We start from the raw sequence: 22,749 nt of genomic DNA, 5'->3' as shown, positions 1-22,749 counted from the left end.
TCATACAAAGAACATTTAGCAGTAAAAAAATGGTAGAACCTAGGTACAAGCAACATGGATGAACCCCAAAAATCAAAAAATAAAAACAAACAAAACAAGAAAACCATTATATGAAGTTAAAAAAGCCAGACACAAAGAATATATGCTGTAGGAGTCTATTGATGGAAGTTCAAGGACAGTCCAAACTGATCTATGGAGATAGAACAGTGGTTATTACTTCTGGGAGGAGGAGTACCAAGTGTAAATAGGTGTGAGGAAACTCTCAGGGGGATGGAAATGCTCTGGAGCTTGATAGGTGATGATCACATGAGGACACACAGATGTGAAAGGTCATCAAATAAACTATAAATACATAGGTACATAAATAATAAAGTCACCAAGATGTACATTTAAGACTCGTGCATTTTACTGTTCCTATATTATACTTCCATAAACTAAGACAGAATTGCATACAAAGGATAATTTATACTTGGTTAAATATATTTATATGAAAAGAACAAGAAGAATGTAAAGCACATCAAAATATTAAAGGTGTTTAATTCTAGGTTTGCAAATTATTTGTATTTTTAACTTTCTGCATTTTCCACATTCTCTACAATTACTTTTATAAATGATCAGGAAAAAATAAAAACCCTAAAATTTTTTAAAGAATTCTGCCACATGTGCAAAAGAAAATTCTGTTACACTTAAAACTATCCCAAAATTATTCAGTGTGCAGAAACACTTAGTAAATCCTCCTAACAACTTTCCTGTAAGTTATAAACAGTCATGTTTGCAATGTATTCAAACAAAAAGTACTAATTAAGCTAAAAGCATCTGCTTGCTGAATAAATGAGCAAGACAAGTGGAAATCCCACACCACACTGTGGAACAACTTTAAAACATGGTCCTGCCTGCAGCAAACATAGGGCTGTCACGAGCTCCTGTAAAAGTTATTTTTTCTAATGTATTACTTAATTCTTTATAAGCCTAATATATCCATATTCCACAAAAAATACCCCAAGTGAACTTTCTTTACAACAGAAATACCTTTTGAGTTTCAGAAACTTTGATAATATGCATAAAATAATAAATAAGAACAAAACCAAAGAAGACATACAAACCTCTGATTGTACATGCCCCGAAAGTTGTAATTAGCTCTATAATTGGGGAAAGGCTTTGGGTCTAATGGCCTGTAGATGGCAGGCTCTCCCCTTTTCATAGCAAGCCCATTCAGTTCCACAGTTGGAGTTATACTACCTGTTTAAAAGAAATATTAAAGGCACAGAAGTGAAATATTTCCATAATAAATCATCCAATCTATATTTATTTTACATATAACTAGCACGGAAGAGTGGATGGCCCCTTGTTTGATTTTTCTAAGGAGGCCCATAAACAAGCTGCATAAACAGGAAAGTCATTTCTAATGAAATCTCTTCAGGGTTTGTGCAACATTTTCTATACAGTAATGACCAAAAATTGAACTTTACAGTTACACTACTTCAAAAGAAGAGAAACAAAACATTCATAAATCGCTTAGTTTGTACATCATAAAACCATTGAACTTGACAGTTACTTCCTCCAGAAAGCTTATGATTTTTAATCATTAAAAGCATTATCATCTGTGAATATTTTTATTTATATTTTGGTAATCAAGCAACTAAAATTAGCAAAAAATACAGGGTCATCAGTAATTCCTGCACTTCTCTAGTGAAAATAAAATTTTTCTACAACTAACAATAGAAAAAATAGTAAATAAAACAATACCCTGTGAATAATCTTTAAAGATACTGAAGCATTTATGGATGAAGTGACACATCTGAGATTTATTTCAAAATAATTCAGAGGACAGAGAGATGAGAAGTAAGATGGGATGTGTAGGTAACTGTTGCACCTGATGACAAGTACAGAGATAGTCACTATCTTACTCTTTCTACTTTTATAGAAGTTTGAAAAATCCCATAATAATTCACAAATAATGTACAACTATTATGTCAACTTTAAGTAGCAAAAAAGGTTATTTAGTTAAAAATATATACATATATGTTCCACATGTTGTTGTTCAGTCACTAAGTCATGTCCAACTCTTTGCAACCCCGTGGGCTGCAGAACACATTATAACAAATCACAAAAATGAATCTAAAGCCTTAATAGAAAGTAAAATGCATTTCCAGTCTAATTCTGTATTATTTCATTTGAATTATGCCTTTTGCAGGCTTCCCTTATAGCTCAGCTGGTAAAGAATCCGCCTGCAATGGAGGAGACCTGGTTTGATTCCTGGGTCACGAAGTTCCCCTGGAGAAGGGATAGGCTACCCATTCCAGCATTCTTGGGCTTCCCTGGTGGCTCAGATAATAAAGAATCTGCCTGCAATGCGGGAGACCTGGGTTTGAAAGATCCCCTGGAGGAGGGCATAGCAACCCATTCCAGTATTCTTGCCTGGAAAATCCCCATGGACCGAGGAGCCTGGCGGGCTATAGTCCATGGGGTCGCACAGAGTCGGACACGACTGAGCAACCTAAGCATAGCATAGCATGCCTTCTGCATCATACGTTTAAGACTCCATTCATCACTAACAAAAATGGGTCGACTTATTGCAGAAGAGAAACTAGGGCACAGTATCAGCCAAGGGGTGGTGGAGTCTGACACAAACACACAACTGGCAGCCAGGCCAAAAGCAAGCCATCAAGAGTCATAAGCTGCTAATTTTATGCCTCATTTCTAAAGAATTCACATGAAACCACTGAAGAGGATAATAAGAACAGGAACTAAAGAAAAAGAATAAAGGAGGCGGGAGGACAAAGGAGGAGGCAGAAAAAGGATAAGAGAAAGTTAACATATTAAATAAGTCCAATTAGTCCAAACCCAAATTTGATGCACACACTCAGAGCAGAGGACGAGCACGTCCAGCACAAAGGGATTCTCTTCTCCTTGTTTCTTACAGTATTTTACCAAGGGATAAGTAAAATGCAAAAACCTTGAGCATACAGCTCCATGAAAGATTATCTATGTAAACACACATATAACCACCACTCAGATTAAGATCTGAACATTTCCATCACCCAGAAATACCCAGTCAAAACCCACCTCCCCACCTTACCTGTTCTGACTTCTGCCATCATAGATTAGTTTTGCCTGTTCTTCAAATCTGAATGTGCATTAGTTTGTCTTGCTTCTTTCCTCCAACATAAGGCTTTGCTGAATATCACTATTTCAGACTTTGTCACTGAATAATATTCTGCTCAGTTTATTTAACCTGCTATTGATAGGATATTTGGGTTGTTTTCAGTTTGAGACTATTAAATATAAAACTGCTTTGAACATTTTTCAAGAAGTCTCTTGGAAGACATATACACTCTTTTTAGTTGGGTATACATCTAGTAGTGAAATGGCTAGATCACAGAGTAGGTTTATGTTTCACTTTATCAAAAACTGCTGAACAGTCTTCCAAAGATGTTTTAACCCCAAAGAGCCATGAATGCCTTTAGAAGTTTAGATTTTTCTTATTTCAGAAAGATTTGTTTAATAATTAACAGACTAATCACTTGTATGATTTGTGTCATTATGAATTTTTGCAACAGTCATACAGACACAAACAGCATAAAGTTCAAAGGGGAAAAATAGAAAGAAAAAAAAGAAGTTTGAAAGACCTCATCCTTTAAGGATGACCATAAACACAAAACCAATGTCTTTGAAAATGAGCAGTGAAATGATTTTAATGCACTGGCAGGATACAGCATGTCTGCCACCGACACCAAAGTTATATTTTAAGCTCGGTAAAAGTACTGTATTCATATTATTTAAATAAAGAAATAATTGCATGCAAATTCCTCACTTGAAAGTAAGGCTACAGTGCATTATCTTTACAGAAATGCTAGAAACTGGCGTTGTGAAGGAGAGGAGAAAAGAAACAAAAGCACAAACCATACAGAAAAGGTTTCAAATCCTTTAGAGCAAGGTACTCCATCTGTTTCCTATAGAACAAGACTGACATCTCTACATGTGAACACCTTTTGATATTGGATTGGCCAAAAATTTTGCTCAGGTTTCTCCATGTTATGAAAAAACTCAAACTTTTTGGCCAGCCCAATACTTAAACAGTAACGCTCTCACAGAAAACATTTAAAGAAAAATCAAACTATGAGCTGCCTCCAGGAATTCCTAAGTACCACGGTTTTCAACATGTGTGGGTTGGACCCAAGTTGCATAAAGATGATCGTTACATAGAAATCCTCATATATTCTATGGCTATATAGTTGACATTGTAAATACATCACCAGCTTTTAGTGGTTTTTAGATACGTTAAAGGAAATTTCTACATTTACCAATGATAAACATAAAAAGACTAATTAATTAAATATACAAAAGTACATAACAACAATTGCAGATTCTTATTATGAGACAGATTAAAAAAAGATGCCACAACTAGTTCTCAAGGAGCAACATATTGCTAACATTTAAAGAAACAACTTTGTAGGAAGTTAGAAAAGTTCCTGAAACATGTAACAGTAGTCACTCAATAAATATTTGCTGAAAGAATGAATTGATTAGTCAGTCAATCAGGGCTCCTGAAAAAATGACTGGAACCATGACAAAGAAAATGCAAGATGACCTAGGGACAACTTCTAGTGCCAGAAAGCAATGCCCAAAGAATGAGGAGGAACTATCTGAAGGACATAGGCGTCAACCTGAGGGGCCATACCACTGGCAAAACCTGGGACAATTTGAGCATCAAAATAAATGATGATGATAATAATAAATAAATCATAGATAGGGCTTCCCAGGTGGCTCAGTGGTAAATATCAGAATCTGCCTGCCCATGCAGGAGACATAGGTTCAATCCCTGGGTTGGGAAGATTCCCTGACTGAGGATATGGCAACCTGCTTCAGTATTCTTGCCTGGAAAATCCCATGGACAGAGGAGCCTGGCAGGCTACAGTTCACAGAGTCACAAAGAGTGCGACATGACTGGATGGCTGAGCACGGGCGGACACACACAGACACACGTGTCATAAGCCTGCAGGTAAAACAGGAATCCAAGAATCGATAGTGATATAAACAAAAAAATGAGGGGGATGAGAAAGCTCTTGGGTAGAATTCCAACTAACTAATAAATCAAAAAGGAATACGAAATTAAAAATCACCCTTTGTCAACCTTCAGAGTAGTCACTGATTCAGACAAGAATCATCAATGGATGCCAAAGATGGTAGGTGAATGAAAGTTTGATAAGGAAAAGAATGTTTACACGGTCTCAAAGTATCTCCTCAGAAAATACTTATTAATTATACTATTTAATAATAAAACATACTTATTAATTAACTTTATGGTATAGAATCCTGGCTGACACAGTCTTCACCAAGAAACCAACGTCATCACTAATAGGACATTTTAACATCCTGGGTCTCCGGATATGAAACACTGAAATGACCCCAGGTCACTTCTGTGATGTTTATGCTAAAAATGCATAAATCATGAGGAAACAAAAGACAGATTCAAGTGAGGAACATTCTACATACAGTGTGTGGAAATGTCAAGGTCATAAAAGGAAGACTGAGGAACTGTTCCAGTTCCATTCACGTAAGCGGAATGGAGAGACACGGTAGGCCAGTGATCCTGGTGAGATGCTGTTCCTACAAAGGACGTTATTGGGGCCATCACTGAAGAGTGAGTGGAGTCTGGTGATACCAGACTGACGCCAGCGTCCTGAGTGGACAGTCTCTGTGCACTTAGGCAATAAGGGGTGATGGGACACCATGTCCATAACTTATTCGCGATTGGTTCGGCAATGCTAATCATTTCTGGGTGATGGTTACTTGAGAGCTCTGTATACTCTTTCTATAAAGTGTGTGTGTGTGTGTGTGTATAAAAGAAATTATTTCTTTAAAAAAGTTAAAAAAGAGGAAGAAGAAAGCAAATACTTCTATGATATACTCCTCATTAACTGGCAGATTTCCCATGCTATACTAAATTTAACTCCTCTCTGGGATGTAATTACTATTTAAGGCCCATCTACTTCCTATGAAGTCAGGCCTGGATCTCCCCTCCTCTGCAGTGCAGAGAGGAATGGATTGAATGGATTGTCCTTTCAGTAAATAGTGCTAAGTTAACTGAATGTCTATGTGTTAAAAGGGAGAAAAAAATCTTGAACCCTACCTCAACTCATACATAAACCTCAATTACTCACAAACTTAGAGCTAAATTTAGAAGATGAAATAATAAAACCCCTAAAAATAATATGAGGTATTCACAAGTTTGTAGGAGACAAAGATATCTTAAATAGCACACAAAAAAGCACTACCATTCTAGCAATTCCACTTCTGAGTATTTATCCCCCCAAAATCAAAAACATTAACTTGAAAAGATATTAATATGTGCACTCTCATGTTCATGGAAGCAAGCTAAGTGTCCATTGATGGATGAATGGACAATGAAGAGCTGATACACATAAACAACAGACTATTAATGAGCAATTTTTTTTAAAAGTTGCCATTTGTGACAATATGGATGGCTCTTGAAGGCATTATGCTAAGTGAAATAAGTCAGACAGAGAAAGACAAATTCCACATGACCTCACTTATATGTGGCATCTAAAAGAAAGAAAACACACACAAAAAGAATTCACAGATACAGAGAACAGACTGATGGGTTGCCAGAGGTGGGAGATGGAGGTAGGTAAAGGGGGTCAAAAGATACAAACTTCCAGTTATAAAGTAAATAAATCAAGAGGATGTAATGTACAGCATGGTAACTGCAGTTACTGTATTTTATATTGGAAAGCAGCTAAGGAAGGTAAATCTAAAGGCATCTCAGCACAGAAAAAATATAACTACGGGGACAGATGTTAATGAGACACTGTGAAGATCATTTTACAACATATACAAATATCAAATCACTGCGTTGTGCAGCTGAAACTAATATAAACCTATGTTCAATTACACTTCAATTTTTTTAAAAAGCACTATCCATAAGGGGAAAGACTAATATATTACACTTCATTAACATAAAAATCTGTTTACCAAAATGTACCATTAGGAATACGAAAAGATATTTGATATACACATATCTGACAAAGGATATTAATCCAGAATACCTAAGAAACTTGTAAGTCAATAAAAGAACTGAAAAAAAATAAACAAACTGAGAATGCAGGTTTTTAACAGGAAAAATATATCAAAAGCAGAGAAGATCCTATTGCCAACAGGCATAAGTAAAGGTGTTCACTTTAATTATTGGGGAAATGCAAATTAAAATCACAATGAAATACTACTATATTCCCAGAAGAATAGGCAGAAATTTTGAAAGCTCAGGACGCCCTTTGTGAACAAGGACATGGGAAACTTGCATATACTGCCAGTGGGAGAAAAATGTGTCAGGTTGAACACCATGTATTAATACTGAACACATGCATAACCTACTTAGCTACAGCCCCAAAAGAAATGTATACATCCAAAAATGTTCATTGCGTTGTTGTTATTTAATCACTAAGTTGTGTCTGACTCTTTGCAAGTCCATGGACTGTAGCCCACCAGGCTCCTCTGACCATGGGATTCTCCAGGCAAGAATACTGGGGCAGGTTGCCATTTCCTTCTCCAGTCCACAGCATAGTAGTCTTATCTCTAACAGCCCAAAACTGGAAACAACCCAAATGTCTCCCACCAGTATAATGAATAAATAAATCGTGGTATATCCATGCAGTGGGATATTACATAGCAAAAAAATACTATACTGTTAACACAGATGAATCTCACAAACATGACAACGAGAAAAATAAGCTATGACAGAAGGCTATGGAGGACGATTCCAACAAGCAGGCACAACAAATCTAGGATGACAGGGCGCAGAACAGTGGTTCCCTTTGCAGCTGTTTCACCTAGTCATTTAACGAGAAGGGCTTTAACCCCTATAAGACAGGCTTCTGAGGCTCTGGAAACCCTGCAAAGCATTCACAGTGCAAAATCCCATCAAGACTCGACAACCGTAATTTGTGTACTTGCAGATACATAATGTTATATTTATTTTAAAAATTTACCTCAGCAACAAATAAATGCATAAAATGTCATACAAAAGAAAATGAAGTTAACAGTTAAAAAAATTAATTTACCCCCTAAAATCTACTCATTCTGTCAGCTCAGTACAACGTTCAATGGTGGAAACATCTCCACTGGCCTTCAGACTCTGTCCCCCTGCTCTGACTCCTTTGCTCACCGATCTCCTGCTCCAGCCCCTGGACGTGGACCTGAAGCGAAGCTCAGAACACAACTGCTCTTGCTTCACAGCCTCTGCCCCAGGGGGCGGGTGCACAGGCCTGGCTTCCACCAGTGGATCAGTAACACTTGTCCTTCTGCCCATTCCATGAACATGAGTTTCTTCTCTTTGTCTTTACCCATAAACTATGGCTGTGGTTTCCTAACTGACTTAGTTTCTAGTATCTTCCACCTTCCATAAACATGTCAAACTCAACATCCTAAATTGCTCTTTTAAACACATCATCCACCTGCTGGTAAAAAATTAATCCCGAACTAGAGATAAAATTTATTTCCTAAAGCTACATTCCAGTCCATCACTATCTGCTTTCTAACTACATCTCTAGCCTTATCTCTTATTAGCCACTTAGCTGCTCTACTTAAAAATCATCTACAGGGGGAGGGGAGGAAAAAAATCATCTATAAATAAAATATTTTTTTGCCAAACCCACAGTCCGGATTCCTATTCCAAGGACTTTCCTCAGTATTCCCTTAGCCTGGAATACCCTTTCCTCTACCCTATGCCTGCCTACTCTCTATTCAAGACCTATACCTCACCTCAACTACTTCAGTACGTGTGTATCATTACTTATAATACTGATGTCTTCTATTGCTCACTTGGTACTTAATCTTTACCGCTGGGTTACATGTTTTATGTAAATAACTAAAACCCTTACAGAAAAGAACAACGGTTTTACATCTCTTAGATGTATTAAAACAAATGCTTAATAAATAGAGATAGTGCTATGGTGCTAATGATCAACCAGCAATCTGAAGAGAGTTTTGAAAGTTAAATATAGCCTCTACCTAGCTTTAAGCTGAAAGAGGTTTTTTTTTAAAATTATAACAGTATTTTGGCTTATTTACCCACACTTAACAAACACTGGAAGAAGCTGAACATATACTACATACGGTAGTAAAAGGACTACCATTAGGAAGGTCACGAAGTTCTGGAAAGAGCAGTCCTTGAAAAAGGAGACTGTCTACAGAGCACATGCCACACGGGAAAGAAGTGTTGACCTGATTATGAGTATGAGCATGTGGACTATAATTAAATAGCCTATGGAGTCAGTGTTGGCAGGCAAAATGTCTTTTTTCACTCCATCACAAAAATACCTAAAGCAACACTGGTCAGAAGGTAACCACTTGCATAAGTAAGTTCACAGATGAGTAAATGGCATAACGCTGGTACTAAATTTACAGAACTTCATTAATTCGATGCTATCAATTCATGCATGGCATCCAATACAGGTTTGTTCTTCCCAATAGCTAACTGGACATATAATGCTGTTGGTACTGCAAGCAATCGACATTTTAAAATCGAAGAACGGAGCAACTTTTTAAAATTATTCTTAGGAACTTAAAACTATAACTCTCATTTACTTAGAATATTATACACAGGAGGTTTCACTGGATTTGTGGGTTTCTTAACAAACTTCATATGAATGTTTTAAATGTAAACAGCAACCATCTCTACATGAGCAAACAAAATAGTAAGATGCTTAGGGCTAATTTTATAATTTTCTATTAAACTAAAATAAAGACTATTTTAATTAATAATTACATGTTATAAAAAAAATAATATGTTATATACTTAAGAGAAATTGATAAGACTTCTATCTTTGCTTTAGAAAAAAATCTCAGTCCTATTTTCATGTCTTTGTATCCAAACGCCTTTTTGTCACATTTAAAAAGTAAGTAATGCACCTTTAGAGTAGCCATTAAAGTAGAATTTTAAAATAACTACAATTACCTTCTTCATTCTCTCATCTTCAGTTACTATTCTGCGGTCTGAACACCCACTGACTATGCAACAGGCCTGCGTGAAGGAAAATACAGGCAACAGCACATGCAGAGGACAGAACACAAGGAACCCAGTCACGGCCATACCTGGGTTATTATTAACAGTGCTCTTGGGTGGCTTCTGAACCGGTTTGGGGAGCGTGGATTCCGTCAAAGCTTTGTTAGCGACAGCTTGCTGGGCCTTCTTTATACTGCTCCCTTCGGATTCCCATGTCTGCTCCCCAAGACTCAGCTGCACTGAGAACATCTTGGAAAAACATAAAGAGACCAGGAAAACATTGAAATTTTTCAGGAAATAAAATGTGCTGTTTGAGAGAAAAAAAGACACACCATAGAATCAACATGTTAGAGCTAGGGTTGAGTTTATAGGTCATTTGTAACAAAAATCTCATTCTCTCTAGCGAAAGAATGTTAAGAGGTCATGCCAAATTCTGTTCTATCCAGAGGCTTAAAGGCAGCTTTAAGTGTACATTTTTGGTAGAATCTATCAAAACAAGAGAGCTTCCCTAAATGGAATCATATTGTTACTGCCATTCAAATAGTCCTTAAAAAAAGTAGAATAAGAACAAAGAATAAGAGAAACTGTAAGAGAATCCAAAAGAACCTGTCTCTATAACTGTCACAAAAACTAATCACTTAAACTTTATACTTAACACAATTTAGTCAATGAGTTGGGAAATCCTGTTAAATATCCTGTCACCAAGAAACTCTCAATTCTCCACAATCAACCTTTAGCCAGTCACCAAAACCAATCAGTTTTAACCTCATAGATATTTCTCAAATCTCCTTCCTCTCTCTGCCAGGAACTTTGCTGCACTGGCTACAGTCTTTCATCATCTTAGCTTGGATGTAATAATCTCCCATCTGATTGCTGCTAATACTATCTTTCTAAAACTCAAATACAATTGCATCACCCAGAACACCACCAGCTTGAAAACTTTCAACTGCCCCCCATGCTTCACGACACAGAGGAGTGACCTGTCCATCTTCACTTCACACACACCCCTCCCCTTGCACATCCTAACATTCCATCTACACCATATTTCCACATGGGCTCAAACACCTCTAAAATTTAGGATCAAGTTAGAGTATACACACACAATCTGCTGCTTCCCTCCCTAGAAAGCTCACTGCTCTGTAGGAATACAAGGTAAGAACCTCAAAATGCTTGTTAATTATTTAGAAATAAATGTGAATTTAAAGGAAAGAGATCAGGTAGAAAATACCTTTAAAAACCAAGTGTTTAGAATTAGCATCATCAACAATCATACAAAGGGACATCACATGCCTCCTGACACAATCCAATGACAAATATGTAGCATTCTTGGCCAAAAATGTTTACTGTGTATCTAATCATAGGAAAACAATCAGACAGATCTGGATTATGGTGTATTCTCTAAGAAACTGACCGAAACTCTTCAAAATGTCCATCTTATGAAAGAAAGAAGAATGCAAAGGGGCTGTCCTAGATGAAAGGATGCTAAAGAGACATGGAAGGTCATAATAAGCTATCAATAAGCTATTGATCAGACTTGTACTAGAAAGAAAAAAAGTACAAAGCACATTTAGAGAACAACCAGGAGAAATCAGGGAAATTTGACTATAGACTGTATAATAAATAATGTCTTCAGTTAATTTTCAATTTCTTGAGTGATGATAGTATTATGGTTATGAAGAAGAATGTCTTTGGTCTCACAAGATAGATATACAAGTATTTAAGGATAAAAATGTCATGATAGTCGAAATTTATTTTCAAACTGTTCAAGGAAAGAGTATATATGTCTATACAGAAGGGGCAAGGAAAGAAATAAATGTAGCAATGTGCTGAATAAATTAATGATCAGTAAATATGACAGATTCATTATTATACTGCTCTTTCAATTTTTCTCAGATTTTTAAATTTTCTCATAATTTTCAATTTTTCCAAATAAACAGTTGAAAATATTTATAATCATTTGAAATTCAAAATATATACATATCTTTTAAAAGTGAGTAATTTTTATTTTGATTCAGTGTAAAATTTTTATCTAAAACATATTTTTAATACATTTGCCCAATTTTAAAATGATTTTTCAATGACTAGGTCTTTTGGTTTTCAAATTATAGTATGTAACAGAGAACTCTGCCACAAAGGATATATTATCTCTCCCATCTCTTCCAAATCAGTTCACCCTCCAGAATGTTCCATGCATTTTTCTTCCATTAATTCAGGTTCAAAACTTCAATAGCTCCTTTGTTCATCCCTGCCTTTTTAAGATTTATTTCACAACACTTCAAAACTGTTCCCTGCCATTTCTTTTGTCACCACCTTAGTCTAGGGCCCTATAAACTCAGGTTTCCTGCCTCCTAACCTTCCAGATGTCACCACTTTTCCACTTCACAAGCCAAACACCTTTGAATGGTCTTTCTTGTCTGCTCCTTTTCTCTCATGTATCTCTCTCCTAAATTACTACAAGACCACCCTAGCATCATTTCTTTAACATAAGACTTTCCCATCAAACTGTCCTTCTTTGGAATTCCCTGGTGATCCAGTGGTTAGGACTTGGTGCTTTCACTGCCAGGGTGTGGGTGCAGTCCCTGGTTGGGAAATTAAGATCCAGAAAGTCATGCCATCATCAACATGAACATGCTATAAAATGCAAATGTATCCAAGTCAATTCTCTGCTTTCTGAGACCTCTTAAGAATTCCACTATGCTGCACCTAAAACCAATGCAACATTATACATCAATTATATCTTAAAAGAAAAAAAAAAAACCTGGAGAGGAAAAAAAGTCCCACTATAATAAACATTCAGTAGCAATTTTGAGTAGGAGTCCTGGGACACACTGCTTATGAGCTTAAGTCACAGATCCACCATTTACTATGTGTCACAGTAAGGAAGTTATTTACTCTTTCCATTTGTCGTCTTACTTCTTTAGTGAAATCGGGGTAATAACCAGAACGGTTATGAAAGTTAAAATGGTGTAAATACCCCCATTTGAAATGTAGAGACTGTCAAACTGGATAAGAAAACAAAATCCAACTACATGCTTCCTACAGGCAAAGCACTTCAACTATAAAGATACATGGTTTAAAAGCAATGGGATAGAAAAAATATATCATGATAACATAAATAAATGACAAGTCAGAATGGTTATAATATTAAGCAAAGTAGATTCCAAAGCAAAGACTACTACCAATGATAACAAAGGTCTTTTCATAATGACAAAGGAGCCAAATAATCAAGAAGAGGACTAAAGATTCTAAACACTTGGACAATGTGGTTCATATATGCAAGGGAATATTACTCAGCCATAAAAAGGAATGAAATAGTGTCATTTGAAGAGACATGGATAGACCTAGAGATGGTCATACAGAATGAAATAAGTCAGGGAGAGAAAAACATGTACTGTATAATATCACTAATATGTGGAATCTAGAAAAATGGCACAAATGAACTTATCTGCAAAGCAGAAATAGAGACAAAGATGCAGAGAACAAACTTATGGATACCGAGGGGGGAAAGGAGGAACGGAATGGACTGGGAGATCGGGACTGACATATACACACTGATAGGTGTAACACAGATAACTAATGAGAACCTACTGCATAGCACGGGGAACTCTGCTCAGTGTTCTGTGGTGACCTAAATGGGAAGTCTAAAAAAAGAGGGGACAGATGCATAGCTGATTCACTTTGCCATACAGCAGAAATTAACAGAACATTGTAAAGAATTATACTCCAATAAAAAATTAATTAAAAAAAAACACTCAGGCAACTAACAACACAGCTTCAAGATGCATGAAGCAAAAATGAACAGAATTCCAAAGAGAAATAAAGAATCCACAATTAAAGTCAAAGACTCAATACCCTCCTCTCAGTAATTGATATAACAGTGACCAAGCAGACAATCAGGTGTGATAGAACAGACCTGAACAACGCTATCAACCAATACAAACTGACTGCAATGTTTTTAAAACACTCCACCCAAAAGGGACAAATATACATTTGTTCTCAACTTCTAACAAAATATTTACCATGACAGACAATATTCTGGACTATAAAATAACTCACAACAAATTCTAAGGATTCAAGTGATGTAAAGTATATTCTCTGATCACAATGGAACTAACTTAGAAATTAATAACAGAAAGATCTCTGGAAAAATCTCCAAATATTTGGAAAATAAATAACACATTTCTAAATAACCCATGGAGAAAAGAAGAAATCAAAGGGGAAAACAGAAAGTATTTTAAACTGAATGAAAACGATAACACTGTATCTCAAAAGATGACGCTAAGAAAAATACTCAATGGAAATTTCCAGCATTAAATATCTAAACTAGAAAAGAAGTGAAGTCTCAAGTTAACTTCAGTTTTAATCTGAAGAAACTAGAAAAAGAGTTAATCAAAGCTGAGGTAAACAAGGAAAAAAAGTAATAAAGGTAAAAGCAAACAAAAGAAAATAAAAAATAGGAAAAAAGGAGAGAAAAACCCATAAAACCAAAAGCTGGTACTTTGCAAAGATCAATAAAATTTGTGAACCTCTATGCAGACTAAGCATGAAAAAAAAAGAGAAGACACAAATTACCAGCATTAGGAATGAGAGAGATGGTATCACTACAGGCTCTTACAATATTAAAAAGACAAGGGAATGTTTTTTAACTTTATGCCAATAAACTCAACAGCATAAGCTTTTAAAAGCCACTGTTAAGGTTGGGGGTGGGGAGGGGGAAAAAAAAAAGCCACTGTTAAGAAAGCTCATTCAAGAAGAAACAGGCAACATGAATAGCCTTATATTAATGCACGTTAAAGGAACTGAATCTGTAGTTTAAAACTTTCCTACAAAGAAAATTCCAGGCCCAGATGATTTGGATGATAAATTCTACCAAACGTTTAAGGAAGAAATAACGCCAAGTTATAAAAACTCTTCCCAAAACCTGAATCAGAAGGAACACCTCTTGACTTATGTTATGAAGTTGCATAACTTTGATACTGAAACCACAAGATACTACCAGGGAAAACAAAACTATACACCAAGCAAGATGCTACTACACATCTAGCAAGATGCTAGGTCAATATACAAAAATAAGTGTATTTTTGAAGCAGATTCAGAGAGAACAAACTAGTGGTTACGGGGTAGGGGTAAGAGAGGGGAAATGGAGGGATGGGGGAACGGAAGGTACAAACTACTGAGTGTACAATAGACTTAACGCTGTATTGTACAATTGGGGAATATAGCCAACATTTTGTAATAACTATAAATGGAACGTAACCTTTAGAAATTATATAAAAGGGCTTCCCTGGTAGCTCAGTGGTAAAAAAATCCACCTGCCAATATAGGAGGCATGGGTCTGAGGGTCCAGGAAGGTTCCACATGCATGGAGCAACTAAGCCCGTGCACAATATTAAGCCTGTGCTCTAGAGCCTGGGAATCACAACTGCTGAGCCCACACGCTCCAGGGCCAGTGCTCTGCAAGAAGCAGCAGCCTCCGCAATGAGAAGCCCGCAGCCACAACTGGAGACGAGGCCCCAGGAACTGCAACTGGAGAAAAGCCTGAGCAGCAACGAAGGCCTAGCATACCCAAAACAAACAGATAATTCTTAACTACATAAAAAATGTTTATAAAGAGAATTTTCAACGTGTCATAAAAATAATCTGATATATTTCACTCTCTTCTAAATTCTTTGGCACTGTATGGATTCCCTATATTAGAGAGGCAGTTATTTTTAGCACTGTTTGACAGTATAAATTAAAGTTAACCTGCTATGGAAAAAGTAAGAATCTTCAGATTTCTCTATTTGTACTTTTATTCTTCACACTCTCATGTGTGCATACTTACACAGAAATGCTACACATATTTCAATGATTTAAAATGTATAAAAGAAAATACACAAAACAAAAAAAATCACTGTATTTTTATATGCTAGCAATGCTTAATAAGAAAAATTATAAATTGAAATTTTTAAAAACCATACCACTTACAATAGCTTCAAAAACATGAAATATTTAGAAATAAATCTAAAGATGAGAAACCTGTCCACTGAAAACTACAAAATACTGAGAGAAATTAAAGAATGTCTAAGTAAACAAGAGATCCTTTGTTCATAGGTTGGAAGACTCAATTTTTCTAACATGTTAATCTTCCCCAAATTGAGCTATTTATTCACTGCAGTTCTATTCAAGATCCCAGCAAGGTGCTTTATAGAGTGGACTAGTGGACTTTAAAATTCGTATGAAAATGCAAAGGATATTGAATAGCCAAAACAACTCTGAAAATGAAGGACAAAACTAGAGGGCTGGTACTGCCGGATTATAAAGCTACAGTAATCAAAACACTTGGGCTTCTCAGGTGGCTCAGTGGTAAGGAATCCGCCTGCCAATAAGGGGACATGGGTTTGATCCCTGGGTTGGGAAGGTCCCCTGTAGAAGGAAATGGCAACCCACTCTAGTACTCTTGCCTGCAAAATCCCATGGACAGAGGAGCCTGGCGGGGTACAGTCCCTGGGGTCACAAAGAGTCAGACACGACATAGTGAGTAATACAACAATCAAAACAGCATAGTATTTGCCTAAAGACAGAAAAAGAGACCAACAGAACAGAACAGAGACCAGAAATAAAGATATATATAGACAGCTGATTTTTGAAGGTACAAAGGCAATGAAGTGGGGAAAGGACAATCTCTTCAACAACTGAACATCTGTAACCAAAAAGTAGAAATAAAAAATAAAACTTGTTACAGATCTCATATCACCTATAAAAATTAACTCAAGGTGGCAATTAGATCTAATTATAAGACCCAAATGTAAAAACTTAAACTATATAATATCTAGAAGAAAGCACAGAAGAAAATCTTGTGACCTCTAATAGGGCAAAGATTTTTTAGATATGATACCAAAAACAAAATCTATAAAAGAATAGATAAACTGGAGTTCATCAAAATTAACAATCACTGCTCTTCAAAAGACACTGTAAAAAAAGAAAGAAAGAAAACGATAAGCCATGAAGAGGGGGAAATAATTGCCAAGCATATTTCTAATAAAGGATTTGAATCTAGAATATACAAACAGGCAAACAGCAGAGCAGAAAGCTGCAATAAGGAACAGTGTCTGTCATATTACACTCAACAGATATTTTACCAAGGATTTTTAAATCCTGTATACAACTATTAAAAACAAACAATGAAACAATTATCCAGGTACCTCCATTATCAACATACTTGCTAAGAATTTACAAACTATCATCCTATTATACTATACTAGAACAGGTATAATAGTTCTCAAATTACAGCTGAGATTCTAAATTAGTTGTTTGAGGCCACATAAGCCAGATAATGCAGGGCAAAGATCAAGCCTAGTAAATCTAGCAAGAATTAAAAGAAGAAAAATACTTTACTTCAAGGCCACTGGGTAGAACTGCCTCCCTCGGCAATATTTATTCCAGAGTAAACTTTCTACAAGTGTCACTATGACAGCAGCTTTCTTAACACTTAGCCATGCATATCCACAACTCATCAAAATAGGGAAATAAAGTTAAAAAAAAAAAAAAAAAGAAAAGAAAATACCACTTTATGTTATTCATGGCTGTCTGCGTTATAACAGCCTTCTTTTGAGATTTGAGAAAATCTAAACAAGTCATAGGAAAATAAAGAACTGGATTTAGGTACCCAAGAGATACAATACAGCAATATCATAATAACTCACATAAATATAAGGAATAACAAATTACTTCATAAAAATAAAAGGGGACAAGGCAAACATTAAAGTAGTTTTTATTTACTAGTCACACATTAAAACTTCTGCAAGTTGTTCACATTCTGTAAGACTCAATGAGGAAAGAAGCATGTAAATACAGATCACTACTTCCCATCAAGAAGTATGTATGCGAAGATAGTTCTACATCACCTTGAAGACATTAATCTCTGTCCTGTGTTTCTCAACTCTGATGCACAAAAGGGTCATCTGAGAACTTTAAAAAAAGTCCTGGTATCTGGGCCTCATCCAAGACCAATTAAATCAGAATTTCCGGGAGTAAGACTCAGGCATTTTTAAAGTATTTTTTAAAGCTCCAATGAATAACCAAGGTTGGGAACCACTACTGTTAAGTATGTGTGTGTGTACATCAACACATCTATACATACCTATGGAAGTTGCCATATAACTGGCTAACGTCCCAAGAAAATTAATGAGTTGGGGCTAGGTTTAAATTTTTCATGCCAGAGATAATCATCTATTTCATTCAAATATATTTTATGTCTCACTTAAAAACCACTGGCAGACATGCATAAATGCAAATGATTTTACTTTCCACAAAAAAGATTCAGACTTAGCCAACTAATATTAACATTAAAATTATGACTTAAGACACATAAGTACTACCTTTCATTCGAGAATATGCTACTTATTCTAGTTCTCACTCTTTTTAAAATAAGCAACAGGCTAAATGGTGTGGTCTATGACAAAAGACCCAGAGCAGTAGGTGGAGGTTGGCAAAGGACTCTCCAGATTTCCTTAAAACCCAAGGGAATCCAGGACTGTCTAGAAAGAAGAATCTGGGCCACAACAAACCCAGTCCATTAGAAGCAGAATTTGATGATACAGAAGAAAGTTAAGGAGGGAGAGGGGAGAGAAAGCTGGAGGAATGACCTTGACTAGGCAAAGAGGGGTTGGGACTTAGTAGCGAAATAGGAACAACCACTCGTCGTCTTCTACAAGTCGTTCATCCATACCTCAGAAGGGACGACAGAGTTGGGATTTGGGTTGGGATTTTGCTAAGCATGTTCTAGTCAAGAGCGGAAGAGAGTTAAGAGTACATACAAAGTGTACGGAATTAAAGCCGAAAAAGGAAACGTGGAGACTGAGGTAAGTGAGAAATAGTAAAAAGGTGGTAGAATCAATGGAATTGTGGTGTGGAAGGACTACTGAAGGCAGACGATTAGATGGAATGAACTAGGTGTCAGAGACAAATGAATGCTTGTGATTCTAGTTCTGGAGGGTCTTGCAATTACTGTAATGGTAAAATCAAGACTCTGATCACAGGAATGAGTGGCTGAAGGAGAATGGAAGACAAGATAACTGGAGAAACATAAGAAACTAAAATGTCAGCATGCTAAAATAATCATCATTTAGACAGTCACCAAAAATTAAGGATGAATACTGTAGAGAGTGAAAGTGAGCCATGAGAAATGTGATGGAGTCACTCAGAGGTCAGCAAATGACTAGTGTGATGTCACATGGGCAATTAGTCTATTAACATGAAATTCAAACTTGGGGGTCTATCTCAAGAAAGAATTCCTGGAATTGGCAATGAGAATAAAAAAACAGGAGACACACTAAAGGAATTATGAATTGTAGCAGGATAAAGTATTTATTACTCTAAGGAAACGGTCTCATACATCACAGTAACAGCTACAACTAAGAGTGTCAGGACCTGCTAGAGACCCAGTGGAGGCGGCAGAGTGGTTCCACAAAGGTTTGAAAGATGTGAGATGAGTGCTCAAATCTGACAGATGTGAAAAAACATGAGATACTATAAGAAATTCAAACACTTCAACAAGATTAAGGGTAGAAAGAATGAGTGTGTAAGAAAGAGATATGAATTAACAGGTGTGGAAGAGAAAGGCCACTACCTTTTTCTCTGAACAAAAGCTATTCTCAACAAAACAAAGTGCTGCCCAGAAATCCTTCATAGACGTCTCCAATATGGAACAAAACGGACAGATTTCAGTTTCATCTCATTTCCCTTACTTTGAAGGAGATGCTAGAAGACAATTAAATAATCCAATAACCTGTACTGTATGAAGATTAACCAACTTTTAGAGAATCAATTGCTTCCACATTGCATACAAAAAATGTATAATCATTATCATAATCTCCAATATCCAAGATTAAAAATGTACCAAGGATATGTGTGCACAAGTGAGATTTTTAAACAGAATGACAGAGCTCAAGCATAAATGCTTTAGTCATAATTTCTTTGCAATGTATACACAAATAAACATGTATAAGGCTATATAAAAATATAAATCAATTTTACATTTAAAAGAACAATATTATAAATGAATACACAGCTAACAACAAAACTGCTATATACAACTTTTATAAATGATGAATCTCGGAATTAAATATCCTATTGGAAAAGGCATCTCACTAAGTAACTGCTGCTATATTTTACTCTGCATCCATTTTTAGGTTACCAGTTACTATGTCATGGGAAAAGCACCATACTTGGAAGCCACAGAATACATGTACAAGTGCTGGTGCTGGCACTCATGAACTATAAAGCAAGTTACTTAGCTTTTCTGTGCCTGAGTTTCTTAATTTACAAAGTGGAAATCAAAAATTCGTATCTCATGTGGTTTCATTAAGATTTTTGTGAAGTACTATGTCAGAATGAACTCTGCAAACCATAATGAGCTATATAGTTACAGACTTTAAAATACTTTTAAAAGAGGACTAAGAGAGCCGTTAGGCCATCCACTACCCCCTCCCCCCAAAATAAAGCACAGTTAAAACCTGAGATGATAAATCTCACAGATTTTGATAAGCATGGCTCACCACCTCTCTTCGGAACCTTACCTTCGAATGAGCAGGCCCTCTTTCTTTCAGAAGTTTATACTGGGGTTGGACTCTATTGAAACGGGCTAACTCATTTACCAGACACATTGGAGTTTTCTCTTTGGGGTTTGCCATTTTATCTTGGAGAGAAGCTGTAAATAAAAAGGCTGTAAAGTTTTTGTGAAGAATGACTTTACAAAATGGAAGAAAAACTAGTTTTGACTTTTTCAGACTGAAATCAGATAGTATATTTGGATTAAATTATTTTCATGAATTTTAGATAAAAGTTTCAAATCATCTAAATTTCAAATCATCAAATCATCTGATCATCATTAAAATCATCTAAATCATCTAAATTTCCATTACATGCAACAGAAATATGTATCACATTTTAAACAATAAATTAAGGTAACTTTTTTCCTGAGTACCTAAATTGCTTTCTATACATAAACATGATAACAGCATGCTTAAAGATTGAAAAACAGCATAAGATTATATAATAACTTTTAATTTATCCTATAACTTTCTTCTCAAGAAATTTTAGCATAAACACCTAATTCTTATTCTTATTGCTAACTAAATTTTATCTGTTTTATCATTTAATCTTTCTTTTTTCCTTCTCATTCTAAAGTAGCATATTAAATTGAAAAAGCTCCAGATGTGGGAATCAAGTCCTAAGTTTAATTACTAGCTCTCCCAACTATTATTTTTTTGTAATTTTTTTAATGAAATTTTGAGGAAAAAAATTAAAATAATTTAATAAATGACCAGTTATCACCCAAAATTAAAATTAGTATTTTGTTCGCTTTTATTCTTATTTTTTTAAAAAAGGAAAAACAGTATTACATTCCAGTTAAGTTCCCTTTATCTTTTCCAGAAACTACCACCATGTGAATTTAAACTATATCCCTCTCGGATATTCTAAAATACATTTATATGCATGCATATATATCCACGAAGAAATACATAATCCTGACATATGTGGTTTTGTAGTTCACATAAATAGCAATATAACAGACGTACCATTTTCACAATGTTCTTCACTCTTCATTGTGTTTTTGAGACTTAACTCATAGCTCCAGTGTATTACTTTTTACCTGATGTATAATTTTCATCACAATACCTTAGCCGTGTTTTAACCCTCCCTACTGACAGAAGACTTTCATTAACAGATTGTCTTCAATTTCTCACTCTTACAAGTTAAAGCTACACTACCAAACATCACTAAGAAGGACTCTACCAAATGACCTTCTCTCAGCAGCATGATAATTACTATTTCCCTCCAACCTTGAAAATGTGTAGTATGGTCAGATATTTTCATTTCTGACAATCTGCTGTCTGACAAAACTGTTTTTGATCATCTGGGTTTCCTCTTCTGGGAACTAGTTCTGTCCTTTTTTCTACTGACTATTTTATGTATAGTATTTATCAATCTTCTCTTTTGTGGTCTGTGACTTTACTACCTTAAGAAACCCTCCCCTAATCTAAAAGGTCTTAATTATTTTTACTTAAATTTACTAAGCCTATTATCCTTTATCTATAAAATAAGAGTCATAAATACATTCTACTTAACTAACACTCAGGTTGTTATAAGGTTACAATTTTTAAATACACAGTACTTTAAATTCTACCACAATTATTATTACAGCTTCAGAATATATTTATAGTATCTTATCCTATATTTTTCCTTCATCTCATTTACAGACATACATATTTAGCTGCTTTTTTTTATTTTCTCCTTCACCTCCCATTTTAAAACTTAAGCACAGGGACGCCCCAGCAGTCCAGTGGCTGCAACTCTGCCTTCTAAAGCAGGGGACGGGGGTTCAATCCCTAGTTGGGAAAATAGGCTCCCCCATGTCATAGGGTATGGCCAAACACTAAAAAAAACACAAAAGCTAAGCATAAGACATGCAAATGGATTACTTCCTGCTCAATTAAATCAAAGTCACAATATATAAAGAATACATTAAATAAATGGAAATAGCTGGTTTTAAGAACTTCATCTATAAACTTTCTATGACAAGGTTTAATGTAGAACATAGTATCTTTTTTAATACTTTTACTTTTTAATATCCTTTACAGGACTAATCATTTGGTATAATAATTTGATCACAATCATTACTAAGAAATTATTTTGTAACAATACTACACAAATACCTAGTAAGGCATACGTTAAAAAAAAAA

At 35.5% G+C, this 22,749-nt stretch overlaps 1 protein-coding gene across 9 annotated transcripts in view; it reads right to left on the bottom strand.

Annotated features, from left to right (window-relative positions):
- The window catches only part of STAU2 (staufen double-stranded RNA binding protein 2), a 298,567-nt gene that overhangs the window by 245,541 nt on the left and 30,277 nt on the right, over window positions 1-22,749 (bottom strand). For 4 of the 9 annotated variants that reach the window (XM_065903633.1, XM_065903630.1, XM_065903631.1 and 1 more), the window contains 3 exons: window positions 20,584-20,714; window positions 10,114-10,273; window positions 1,104-1,239 (listed from right to left, as the gene is read on the bottom strand). In XM_065903633.1, coding sequence (XP_065759705.1) covers window positions 1,104-1,239; window positions 10,114-10,273; window positions 20,584-20,697 — 410 coding nt within the window. In that variant the 5' untranslated portion in view covers window positions 20,698-20,714. Of the gene's footprint in view, window positions 1-1,103; window positions 1,240-10,113; window positions 10,274-20,583; window positions 20,730-22,749 lie in introns of those variants that run through there. The other 5 variants (XM_065903635.1, XM_065903636.1, XM_065903637.1 and 2 more) reach the window with 2 other exon arrangements.

Source organism: Muntiacus reevesi, chromosome 12 (assembly GCF_963930625.1).
Source record: "Muntiacus reevesi chromosome 12, mMunRee1.1, whole genome shotgun sequence".
Taxonomy (NCBI): Eukaryota; Metazoa; Chordata; class Mammalia; order Artiodactyla; family Cervidae; genus Muntiacus; species Muntiacus reevesi.
The sequence above is the reverse complement of the archived record's forward strand: the minus strand, read 5'-3'. Positions and strand labels throughout refer to the sequence as shown.